Source organism: Salvia hispanica, chromosome 4, assembly GCF_029641045.1.
Source record: "Salvia hispanica isolate PSC_SH4W2 chromosome 4, Shi_PSC_v1, whole genome shotgun sequence".
Taxonomy (NCBI): Eukaryota; Viridiplantae; Streptophyta; class Magnoliopsida; order Lamiales; family Lamiaceae; genus Salvia; species Salvia hispanica.
The window spans coordinates 2,887,658-2,900,030 of record NC_142695.1 but is presented as its reverse complement, the minus strand read 5'-3'; the positions used below and the strand labels follow the sequence as shown (position 1 = coordinate 2,900,030).

General features: G+C 38.0%; 3 protein-coding genes across 3 annotated transcripts; 1 reads left to right on the top strand and 2 right to left on the bottom strand.

The window, feature by feature from the left end:
- Nucleotides 1–341: 341 nt before the first annotated feature.
- On the bottom strand, nt 342–3,943 carry LOC125192486 (Peptidase M50 family protein). Its single transcript, XM_048090074.2, has 11 exons — nt 3,817–3,943; nt 3,585–3,711; nt 3,424–3,489; nt 3,276–3,342; nt 3,086–3,172; nt 2,492–2,595; nt 2,087–2,234; nt 1,904–1,984; nt 1,364–1,816; nt 972–1,286; nt 342–856 (listed from the first exon to the last, which is right to left on the bottom strand). The coding sequence occupies exons 2-11, from the start codon at nt 3,680–3,682 to the stop codon at nt 692–694; spliced, it is 1,584 nt and encodes a 527-aa protein (XP_047946031.2). The 5' UTR covers nt 3,683–3,711; nt 3,817–3,943; the 3' UTR covers nt 342–691.
- A 774-nt stretch (nt 3,944–4,717) lies between these two features.
- Nucleotides 4,718–5,918, top strand: LOC125193965 (small ribosomal subunit protein uS14z/uS14y/uS14x). Its single transcript, XM_048091936.2, has 3 exons — nt 4,718–4,867; nt 4,940–5,039; nt 5,747–5,918. The coding sequence occupies exons 1-3, from the start codon at nt 4,806–4,808 to the stop codon at nt 5,753–5,755; spliced, it is 171 nt and encodes a 56-aa protein (XP_047947893.1). The 5' UTR covers nt 4,718–4,805; the 3' UTR covers nt 5,756–5,918.
- A 263-nt stretch (nt 5,919–6,181) lies between these two features.
- On the bottom strand, nt 6,182–10,815 carry LOC125193964 (Pentatricopeptide repeat (PPR) superfamily protein). Its single transcript, XM_048091935.2, has 3 exons — nt 8,011–10,815; nt 6,864–7,047; nt 6,182–6,668 (listed from the first exon to the last, which is right to left on the bottom strand). Exon 1 carries the CDS (start codon nt 10,667–10,669, stop codon nt 8,066–8,068), a length of 2,604 nt encoding a protein of 867 aa, XP_047947892.2. The 5' UTR covers nt 10,670–10,815; the 3' UTR covers nt 6,182–6,668; nt 6,864–7,047; nt 8,011–8,065.
- Between the last annotated feature and the right edge of the window lie 1,558 nt (nt 10,816–12,373).

The following is a 12,373-nucleotide window of genomic DNA, read 5'->3' as shown; positions in this document are numbered from 1 at the left end:
TCCAAGATGCTTCACATAGGATAGTTAAGAACAATGACGGAGTCGGACATTTCACGCTGGGGAAGCCCATGGGCCTCCTATGTCTCCATGTAGCTCCGTCCCCGGCTTTATCAAATCTTCTCAAACAGTCGGGCCGGACCACCAAAACATAAAATTATGGGTTGACCTAAGCCCACATTCCATATGGATCGCTTTCCGCCAAAAAATTCAGTTGGGCCTAACAACTAACACCTTCCCGAAATCTAGCCGGTCTTGACACTTCCGCCTGCGCCAATGAAAGATGATTCTCTCTTTTATGGATAAATAAACACAACTTTTTAAAAGGCCACATCACAACGGACTCGAACTCAAAAACTTTAGCCTCGAGTATTAGCCACTAGGCCAAGTAAAGTTTGTATTTACATATTTTGGGAAGTGTTGAAGAGTAAATTTCCAAATTTGTGTTGAGAAAATGAAACATACAACTATTTAGTCTGCAGTTAGTCTTGATATGTATCAAGTCTCAACAAACAAAACTGGTAAACTCTGCAAAAGCAGTTTTAGCTTTGGATCTTCTTCCCAATGGCTAGTCTTTCGGCTTCCTCCACCTCCTCTGCTTTCTTTTTCTGTACGAATCGGCTTGGGTTGCTTCTGTCCACTGCAATTTCTCTGGTAAATCAATGCAAACATGTTGCTGCAACAGCAAACCATTCTAGCTAACCGAGACGAATACTGTTCGCATAATTAAAAAGGCGCAAATCGCGGTCCCTGCATAAAGGCAACATCGCAGAACTGATTGCCTCGTCCGTGAGCTCAGAAAGCCAAAGTAGTGCAGCAAAGTGGCCTCTAGAATGGATTCGCCATCGAGAAAGAACACCTGATACAATGGAAACATTTTAACTACAGTTATACGAGTCACCAGTGCATCATCAAGCAAAGAAACACAGGAAAAAATATTCCAAAAATCAGTTCCTAACGGTTGTATGACATACCGGTAGGCTGTTCAGTAGAGCAAGAACCATAGAGACATGGAAGGAACACGTCAGAAATCTCTCCAACAGATCTGGAAGGTACGCGATGAAATACATTGACAGTCGAGGCTGATATGATGTCAAATGAACTGAATGTGCCATTGCGGTGAGATCACCAACAAAGACAAAAGTCTGGAGGCAGCCTTTCTCTCCACTATTGGATTGCTGGTTTTCCGAAACTAAACTTCTTCCATGGTTGAGGCATTCCAATCTAGAATATGTAATCTCGACCCATCCTAAACCTGGCAGTTGCACCGGCATCAAGCACGATTCATCCTGTTTCCAGACGATTTCAAGTGAAAAGTAGACTATTGCCAATAGATTTGAAGAATTTCAGGATGAAGACACACTACCTCTGAGCAAAGGCATCCGCTGTTATCACTCGAAGCTTGCACGGGATCATGCGCACATTTCTTAAGCTTGATAACGTCCTTAGCATTCAAACAATGAATCGTTTCTACACTTCCCTGATTATTGGTTTTGTTGCCACCATCACCATATTCGCTCATATCGGGACATGTTATTGGTGCGAAGGCAAAAAGTTCATTTGGACAATATGTTTCATACCTTGTGAATGGAACATGAATGCTCTTTTCAATCAAGGAATGCGGAATACAATAACTCTTTTGCAAGTTTCCCATTCCACTAGATTGACCAAACGAAAGTGGGGGAGTCTGCTCGGTCAAAACAGTAAGTTTCTGCTTCCATTCGTCAGCAGTATAGACACGAAACTCATCCAAAGAATGTATAACATCATATGGTGAAAGATAACCCGACAATGGTGACGTAGAATGCACATCTAATACCTGTGAAAAAGCAGTTCTCGGATTAGCTATGAGGCATCCAAAACAATTGGCAAACTCATTTCACAATAATATGCTTGTTTTTAGTACCATGGGGCTTTCACCGTGGATGTAGAGTGGACTTAAGACGAAGGGAAGAAGGAATAAAGCCAATGTGCAAACTCCACAAAACTGCAGAAGATACAGTTAATTAGGCTCAGCATCAGGGAATGCAAACTACAACTACACAGAGATTATCTACTACTAGCAGATAAAAAGGACATGTGAACTTACTGCCGCATTGTGCCAAATACCAGCACAATAGATACGGAGAGAAGCCACTCCAGGTAATAGCTGCAATGATGAGTCATTAAAAGCCACCAAAGCTCCTGGAAATACAAGAGCACAGAAGATTGCAATATACTCCATCTGCACGCCTTCACTGCACCAGCAAGGAATTGAATGTACAATAACCATAGTGAGATACATTCTCTAACCAAAAGAGCTTTTCAATTCTATCAGTATTCACAACCGTATTGTATATTCAGCTCCATATGATACAAAAGAATGATATTCTCCTAGTATTGATAGCACATGCAACTGGATACTAACAGAGGCGTCACAAATAGAGAAGTGTAATTTGCCTTACAATATTGTAAGGCATCAATGAGTGTCAAGTGGCAGAGGGAAATTCTTAACCTTGCGGCTGCAAGAGCATGGCCAAACTCATGCACCAGTACGCACAAGAAAGAAGATAAGCACACGAAGCCCATACTGGAAGGTGACATGTGCATGCCAGCAGTCTGCATAAAGAGTAAGTAAAATCTGAAGGATCAACCAAGAAGCTCAAGTATTACACAGAAAGAAGGCAACTCTACAAAATATAAGGGAGGGATTTATGAGCTAGCCAATAATGATCTTCAACATCAACAAAATGACAAAATAGCCACCCAAAACACTGAGTGTCAATAAATTGCCCCAAATGACAATCTAATTAATTAGGAATTGGGATGCACAATATGATCAATATCCGTTCAAGAGGGGAGCAAATTGCAAATTCCATAAACAAACTAGACCCATCATGCATGCTCCATGTCAGTTGAAATTGTAGGATTAGTCACATAAGAATCCAAAATTCCATTTCAAGCAAATATAATTATATAAATGGTCAAAGCAACAGAATTCCCTTTTCAGATAAAACTAGCATCCTGTTGCTTGTAGATGAATCATCATCATCCAGGTACAATAGAAGTATCATCAACAACATATTCTGAAGGAAGACGTAACACTAACCAAAAAAGAAAGGCTGAATGAGGAGTCGCGAGACCGCGCTATTCCAGCATACGTAAGAGTTGCTTTTGCCATTTCACAGAGAATAATCTTGCAGAAAGAGAAAAGAAGACACAATAACACATGTAAGAGAGCAAGCTTAATTGTTTCAAAGAAGAAAAGAGGGGTTGCAAATGCTGAAAAAGTCACTAACTACTGTAGCTCCAATGAGGGCAGCCAAGCTAAAGCCAATCCCAATGGAAAACCAAATCCTCAAGATCCTGCATAGAGCCACAGGATAAACTACTGCTCCATCAAACCAAAAATTCAGAATCATCAGAGATAAAAAAAAAGGCACAAACCTAGCGTGCCTGCGACCCAAACGAAACAACAGCTCATTGAATGCGATGCACTTGAAATCACAATACCTACACTATTCGATGATTAAATTACATCATCCTATGCAGAAACCAACAGCTCAATTTCCGAATTCCAAGCAAAATACGAATTAATTACGCGATACCAGCAAGAGACGGTATGAGCGAAATGCCTAGCAGGGCGGCGCAAAGGCAGAAGCGTCTGATCGCCCCGCCGTCTTCCTCCTCGCCTACCATCCATCATCCGCGGCGGAGCCTATTGCTGCATTTCTTCTGCAGAAATTGTTAGCGTTGTCAACTGTTAGCTTCAATTGCATCCAAAATCAGTAGAAAAATGTAGCGAGTAAAAGCGGAAACGCTGCAACAGTAAGTTACTACAGGTGTGTGAATTGTAGCGCTTCGTTTCGAAGAGTGAGCTTCAATTCGCCGGCGATTTTTCCGGTTGTTTGTGTCGCAGTGAAAGGGAGAGAGTGGTGAAGAAGGATCAAGTGACGTCGTTTTGAGCAGGTTTCAGTTATGGCTATTAACTAAGGAGATTTAATTGGCACCATTTAATTTTTGTTAATTACTCCTTATTACCACCTTTATATTTTAAAATTTTCAAGTCAAATTCAATATTTCAAATTTTAGCTATTCACTTTAATTCAAAATTTTATAGTAATATTTTTCAGTTTAAGTATATTTATCTATGTTTTGATATTTGTAAATAAAAATAAATAATACAGTAATATTGAAAACTAAATTCTAAAATTACTACATTATTAAAATGTAATAAAAAAGTTTTAGTAGTAGTATAAATCAAAACCTCGATATATCCTTAGCGTCGCAACAATCAACACCACCTAGTCGCCCTACTCTTTTGGGCATCGTTGGTCTCGTCTCCCTTTCCCTGACATGAAAAATCGTTATCTAGAGTTCTACACACACGTTTCAGCTTCCACCCAAATCTATTGATCAACAATGGTTCCAACTTCCAAGTTCATTTGGTTCAAGATAATAATGTCAGAGCACACAAAAAAATTGAAAATTATTATTGCAGCAATTATTTGAGAAATTAGGATTTTTGAAAAATTTTCAGGCATTCGCATAACATTTTTGCATCATACATATACCATTTTCAATATAAAATCATTTTGTAATTATTTTTTCTATTTTTAATATATATTAAATCTTGGATTGAGATTTGGATTGAGATTATACACCTATTAGATAATAACAAAACTAATATTTTATTAAATAAATTAAATTAGAATAAAACGACGTAGTCCTATAAATACCGTGTCAGACCTCGCCTTCACCAAAACTAGGGTTTTACATCGTCGGCGCATCGTCTCCAAAACTCTAGATTTTCCGCAGAGAGAGAAAAGATGGGTCACTCCAACATCTGGAATTCGCACCCCAAGAACTACGGCCCTGGCTCACGCACATGGTTCGTTCAATTTCGCTTCTCTTTTTCTAATTTCGATTTTACCCAATCGCTAACCCTAGTATTGTGATGCAGCCGGGTTTGCGGAAACCCCCATGGAATCATTCGCAAGTACGGTCTCATGTGTTGCAGGCAGTGCTTCCGCAGCAACGCCAAGGAGATTGGCTTCATCAAGGTCGATTCTTTACCGTATTTCCCCCTTTTTGGTTTATGATTAAATTTCTGATTAATTGTTGAACCTTTTTATTTGTTGTTAGATCTATTGATATTGTATTGTATGTATCCCCTGTCTTGTGGTTTATTAGTCCGGAGATTTTGATTGGATTATTGATTTTGGTTTGATGATAATCTAGTGTTGGAGCTGTTAATACGTTTGGGGATTTTGATTTGAATGTTTTGTTTTATATTTGGGGGATTAAATACTGAGCATTTTTATGTACATGATTTCTAATTAACTTCTGATCAAATCCATATATACATGTGCCTGAAACTTGTTTGATATTGATTTCCATTGCTAATTGTTTTGATATTGATTTTCACTGCTATTTGTTTGATATTGAATTTCATTGCTATTTGTTGGCCTCAAAATGGATACTTTTTCAATGCTGTTCTTTTCGTGATACTTCTGTTTTGTATTTCGCGAGATTTGGATGTGTAATTGCTCAGGTTTATGGTACATATACATGGATAATAGTAGTATGTTTTGAAAACTCTAGTTTAAGCTGGTGTTTGTCTACAACTCTTTTGGTGGTATGAATTCTATTGATCTCTACGAACAAATATGTTGCTGTTACAACTATGTTACATAGTTCAGCTAATAAATCAACTTCGTTTGATTCCAATTGTGCTGTTTCTCAATATCGTTGTCTTCTCCTTTTGCAGTACCGTTAATGCTTGGACGTCGAGGTCTTGAAGCGAGGCCATGGAAACTGAATGGATTTTTAAAATTTTGTTTTAGCTGTTGAATTTCTTTCAGACATTATGTTGCTATGTTAACTTTGTTACTTATCACTTTTGATAATTGATAGTACTACTTTCAGTCTTTGTTATCTTATCTTCATCGTCTTGTTTATAATGCTTTATATTCCTTCAATTGATTCAATTATGATTTTTTTTTGGTACCCTCTATTATGATTCTGTCTTTTGATAGAATTTCCAATGATAAAATTACAAGTTAAATATATTGTGATAGAATTGATAAATAATCTTAAACACAAGTGTTAAACAATATTGTGATAGAATTATAAAAAACTAAGATTATTGGTTATAAGTTGAAAAATTAGAATGAAAAAATTGCTTATTAAACAAACATATCAATAAATACAATGAATCTGGAGATTACCATTCATGTTGATCTCCCCTGAAAATGCTTATTTTCATGGTTCTTGGGAATAAAATTATTCAGAAACTGTTACAGGTCAAATAATGAATAAATATTTACGATAAGCTCAGGCAATACATCAATGGTGTAACAAAACTGATGTACGTAAAAAAATCTGAGATGCAACTGATTCATATGCTTTACTTGACTAATGTGAATGTCGCTGTTCTCATTCTGATCTCCGTTCGCTGATGCAAGGTTCCTCCCAGGACTTTGAACCCGAAAACGTCCCAACAGGCATCCGCACCAGTTTACTCAAGATACACTAATAGCCCCAAGATATGATGTTCCTGCGAGTGCAAGGGCTCTCACAACGCAAGCCACAAATCTGGGCTAGGCCTTTAATTTCTGTTCTACGGGCATCAAAACTTCATTTACACCTTCAATCTCGAGAAAAAAGTACAACCACCACCATTGAACCAACTGCCAAGAAAGAGCAAACGAATAGAGTTGGAGAATCGAACCATTCTTGAGGACACAGACAAAGCTAAGGATCTTGATAACGGATAAACTTTGATACCAAGCCATGTTAACATCAATGGAAAGAATTTGCTTCCATATCTCTCCTATGAGATAATATCATATAAAATGAAATTGAAGTTTGAATATATATTTTACCTGCACAGACTTCTATTGTCATGGAACAGCAATGCCTTGGCAGACTCAAGAGCATCTCTTGTTATGCGAATGTGCCTTTTGCCTTTCCCTTTGTGTATAGCAAGAATGTTGATCTGTAAAATAAGCCACAGCCTCCATGCCGATGAACTTCTCCATAGCTTGCTGGTTCCTTATTTGTGCTAATCTGAATAAGGGAAATCTTCTGATATAAGAATAAATCAATGGAATACCCGTAAAGATGACAAGAAGAAAACATCTAAGTAACTACTAATGCAGTTTATTACCCCATTAAATATTAAAAATGAGTTGAACTATCATACTTAACCATGAACTCAAAACAGTTGGAGTACTTAGGAAAGTCGAACGAAATTTTGATGTCTTAGAAGCTAGATTATGTTTTGCTGAACTTTTCTTGTAAGATGGAATATGTAAGTTCTATGGGGAAGCTTGAAGAAGTTTTGTTAACCATACGTAAAAAAGCTCTGATTTCCCTTAAAAATAAAAATGAACTGAATCTTCTCAATGCTAACAAAACTGCAAGGTTCGGATCATGGGAAATAATGTAAAGAAAAGTAAGACTATTTAACCATGCTCTCGCCCAAGCAGCAAGGCTAGAGGTGAAAAATGCTGATGACTAATTGGAATTCTGATGAAACCTCCAAGTCATATATCACATTCATGAAAATGGAAAAAATACTTTCACAAGCAGCTCAAAATCCTCCAACTCTACAAGAGTACTAACAACTTTACCAAAAATACCAATACTTATTTCAAACATATATCTCTAGTAAATATTGAGTTCAGCTGTGTTGTCCATATTTTATTTTGCTAGCATCCCGGTCCCAATCGAATCAGATTCATTAATTTCTCCACCAAAGAATTACGAAGGAAAGTTTTGACATTTTCCAGATGCGAATATGTTAGTGAAAAATTTATCAAGTACTACCTACTTCTTTCCATTAAAGAATAACTTTATATACTCATACACATCATCTCCATACCATAATTTAGTACTAACTCTCAAAATTTCCATCTCCAAGTAAAACATATTCAGGATCCTATAGAAGTCTATTGAGCACCAGGTGCTTTACGATTATTTTTCCTATAATGAGAAGCATAGATAACGTAAGCAAGAATATAAACTTACTTGGCTGTATTGAAGGTGCTGTCTGTTAAGACATGCCTTGCGTGACAAGCAAAGTTCATCTTCTATTCATGTCCAACGTTTCTGGGTTTTCTTCTAGGGCCATCTCATTCCTCCACATGTTAGCTTCTTCCTTCCGCCCTTGTCTGTATAAACCATAGGTAATTATTTCATAAGTCCATCTATTTGGTTTATATCCTTTTTCGCGCAGCCGATGGACTAATCTACTAGCAGAGTTGCTTCCCTTCCTGATAAATTTTTTTAACATCATATTATAGGTGTAGAGATCAGTTTCGAAGCACTGCTCGATTAGTGTTTCGATGTCCTCCTCCAAATAATATCCTCCAATACTATCAGAAAATATGCCAACCAGGTGACCCAGCATCCAACTTGTATTTGTGAGCTTTTTTGTCTCACTTAAAGAAACCCAAGCCTCATATAATGACCTACTTTTCAAAGCATGAAGCAAAAATACATTGCCGATAAAGGATGAAACTTGACGACCAATTCTTGTCATATCATCAAGAAGATCTATAGCATCACTATAATTCCCCAAATAGCAGTTCATCTTGATAAGTTCCTCATAACATTGGAGAGATGGAGTCATACTGGCTTTATACATATGAACCAACAACTCTGAAGCATAGTCCACATGTTTAAGTCTACAAAGACCAACAATCATGGCATTCCACAATTTTCTCCTTTGCCATTGAACGGATAATTGGCAGAACAGAAACAAAGCATTGGGTAATTTTTCGTTTTTCAAACAACACTGCAATAATCTGATGCTACCTCTAAAATTCAGTACAAGATCATATTTTTGCATCTCCTCATATATTTTCAGAGCCAGGTCAGGCCTATCTGCATGTGCAGCCCCATCAATGAAGTTCGCGTAAGTGACAGAGGGGTCACAAAGTCCGCTAGCCAGCTGCGTTTCAAGAAATTGAAAGAATCGAGTGTCTGGGTTATCCATTTTTAATAGGCTCTTAATGACTCGGATATACAATTTCCGGGTTGCGCGATAATGGCTTTCTTGCATCTCAATGAGTAACCTAGCCGCTATATCTCCTCTATCTGACCTCGAAAATCCCTCAATCATGCTATGGTAACCAAACCTCCGAGATGACTGACCTAATCCGGTAAGCATGTCGTGTAACACATATCCTTCTTCAACTTTATTAGCCCTACAATAAGCTGATATGAACTTGTCGTATGAAAACGTTCTGGGCACGAGTTTTTGTTTCAAGAGGAACGTAACCAACTCCTTCACCTTATCAAGCTTCCCGTCTCTGCAGAGGGCATCAGCAACGATGGACAAGGTCCTCTCACCAGGGAAATAACCCTGCTCCAAGGAGTTTTGCAACACACTATATGATTCGGTGACATTACCTTCCCCCAACAGAGAAAATATTAGATAATTATAAGCCATGCGATTGACAGAGAGGCCAATCTGCTCCTTTGAGTTATACAACCCCATTGCAACGTCCACCATTCCTACTTTACATAGAAAGCATAAGACACCATTCATTGTGACATCATTAGGTACCACCCCCCTTTTGGTCATCTCCACCAACAGATCATACACATCTTCAAGCCTATCCTCCTTCAAAAGCCTATAAATCAGTATATTGAAATGAAAAACATCCGGTACATAATCATCAACCGCACGCTTATCCTTGAAAAACTGCAATGCATCATCCATCTTCCCAACCTTAACAAGCTCGCTGATCCACGCACCATACACATGCCCCATCACATTAATTCCCATCATTTTGAACTCCTCCATCAACACAAAAGCCCTCTCAAACTCCCTGTTCCTACACAATGCAGATAGAAAGGCAGACAACGCATACCGATTCAATTTCACCTTATCATCTGCCTTCATCACACCGCGCAGATACTCCTCCGCCTGATCCAACTGATTCTGCTTACAGTAATTCTTCACCATAACCGTATGCGTGGAGCTGTCCACACACCCCCGTTTCTTGATCTCCAACACCAAACTCTCCACAAAATCATAATGACCTCCATCAACCAGGGCATTCAGCAGCACATTATACCCCACACGATCCAAATCATGCCCCAAAAACCGCATCTTACCAAACACAGCCAACGCAGTCTCACACCGCCCCGCTAACGAATAACCAATCACCAATATAGTATGATACAATTGCTTACCATTATGCGGATACTTCTCATATCCCTGCAAAAAATCCAGCATCAAATTCGTCAGCTTCGCCTTCGAAATAACTCGGAAAATCGAGCAGAACGTCGCTCTCGTGTGGAAGAAACCCGGCTGCCGGCCCGCCCAATCGAAGAACTTCAAGCAGGAGAGGACATCCTTGGTGTTGTATCTCAAAACGTCGAGGACTAATTCCTCCGAGAGGCGGAGGTTGAAGCGGGAGAGGTCGGCGTCCTCCGCGTGCAGGGCTTCCAAGATGCGATCGTAAAGGGGGATTTTTCGGGACATGAACCATTCTCTGAAGTAATGGGCGAGGTCGGATTGCTGCGGCTCCGCGACGGATCGATTCGTGCTGGAAAATGAGGGAATCGGAATAGGAGGCTCCGCGGCGGAGGATAGAGCCGCCGCCGTGGCTGGGGCGGGTGAGGGAGGAGGGTGAATTAGGGATCTGGATTGCCTTGCGATTCTGAGCTTCAGCATCACTGTTCAATTAATCGAGCAATTAGAGGTGAAATTGACGGGGTAGTGAAATTGGGGGAGGGAGGGAATTGGTGATAAGCTTTGCCGCGTCGGAGAATGGCGGCGGCGGCGGATTTTGTAGGGGTAAACGGAGAAGAAGTGTGGAGGTTTAAGGAGAAACGTTGTTATCTTTTCCTCCTTTTCTTTTTTTCCCTAATTTTAAGATTTCCTTGTTTTATTTTATATTAATTCAACAGATTAGTAAATTGCCATTTAAATTTATTTTTATATATATTTACATCACATAATATAAAGATTTCATAAGTTAATTAAAAATTTGATGTTCACCTTTTAATAATATTATAAGTAATAGTTCCAATTTTCATGGATGGGAATATTGCACCAATGTATTTTATTTTAGTTAATTTATTTAGAATAACAAAGTTTTATAAACCAAGATAGGAAGAAATACCTCATTGTAAAATCATAATGGTGGCATAAAAATGATGGAGTACTACAAAATTATAGTTTTAATTTTAATGTTTATACCATATAAAAGCAAAGGCCCAAAATAAGGCCCTGTGAATTCCAATTAGCTAAGGCCCAAATCTCCATCAGGAGAGACTTTCATAGTAATAGTACTTACTAAGTTTTAAGAGTAGAATTGGACATACAATCAACTATGGATTCAGTAAACGAAACTCTTGAGATTGGACACAACGGGAAAAGATTTTTTCGGCGGCATATGAAGACTGAGACAATGCGACGGTCGTTGCCATCAATAAGAGTTAATGAAGAATGAAAGTGAGTCAAAATATATATTCGAATGATAGAATTTGATGGAATTTTCCAACCCTCGTGGATTGACAATGGAGGCAGTCAATACCCACGATCACCTTGATTCAAAACTGCAAAATGCAAACAACATACTCTGATTTGAGGATATAGACTCCTTAAAGTAGAATAATTTGACACTTGATATTCAATTTGATTGATTATATAAGATTGAGTTTTATGAATATTGTTCGATTGGATAGATAGAGTCCGATATATAATATGGGGACAAAGCCATTGGATTAGTTTTAGCATATGAGATTTGCATTTCAATGTGACAACATTAATTTAGTGTAGGAGTAGGACCAATTCAATTTCGAACAATCTTGAGAAGATTTAACGTTGAACAATTGAAAATACTTGGGCTTGGGCCCATCAACAAAATCATTGCTCAACCGTTGGACTGTGACCAACACTTAAATAAAAATGAGTTTTTTTAAATGTACAGTCCAAGTATAAATCATGTAGAGTAGCAGCATCTTATAAATTGGAACTAACTGATGTTTTCTCAACATGATTTATAATTTAGATGCAATTAGATAATAGACCAGTTATCATAATTTTTTCAATGTTTGATTATCTCTTTCGTTAATATTTCGGATCCCATTAGTTTTATATTTTTCTACTTTTTCTACCGCTACCACCGCCACTCCTACCACTGCCACTATCACCTTCACTACCATTACCATTGTTATTATTGCTAATTTCTATTTTTTTTTTCACTCCATTATTTGAAATGTTTGTCATTATTGATAAAGTTAAATGTGCAAACTAAATATTAGGAGTAGTAAATTTAATCTTAAAATTTTCAACGCCAAAGCGGCTTGATATACTATCTTTAGTTTCTATCTCTAGTCCTTTAATTATTTTTTTCTCATTATCTTTCTCTCT

Bases quoted from the DNA above. Each gene is read 5' to 3' on its own strand.
- LOC125192486 (XM_048090074.2), bottom strand. From the start codon at position 3,682: ATGATGGATGGTAGGCGAGGAGGAAGACGGCGGGGCGATCAGACGCTT. The intron at 3,343-3,423 runs GTTTGTGCCTTT...GGCTCTATGCAG, and splicing joins TTGGGTCGCAGGCACGCTAG to GATCTTGAGGATTTGGTTTT. The intron at 2,235-2,491 runs GTTAAGAATTTC...TTGCTGGTGCAG, and splicing joins CATGCTCTTGCAGCCGCAAG to TGAAGGCGTGCAGATGGAGT.
- LOC125193965 (XM_048091936.2), top strand. From the start codon at position 4,806: ATGGGTCACTCCAACATCTGGAATTCGCACCCCAAGAACTACGGCCCT. The intron at 4,868-4,939 runs GTTCGTTCAATT...ATTGTGATGCAG, and splicing joins GGCCCTGGCTCACGCACATG to CCGGGTTTGCGGAAACCCCC.
- LOC125193964 (XM_048091935.2), bottom strand. From the start codon at position 10,669: ATGCTGAAGCTCAGAATCGCAAGGCAATCCAGATCCCTAATTCACCCT.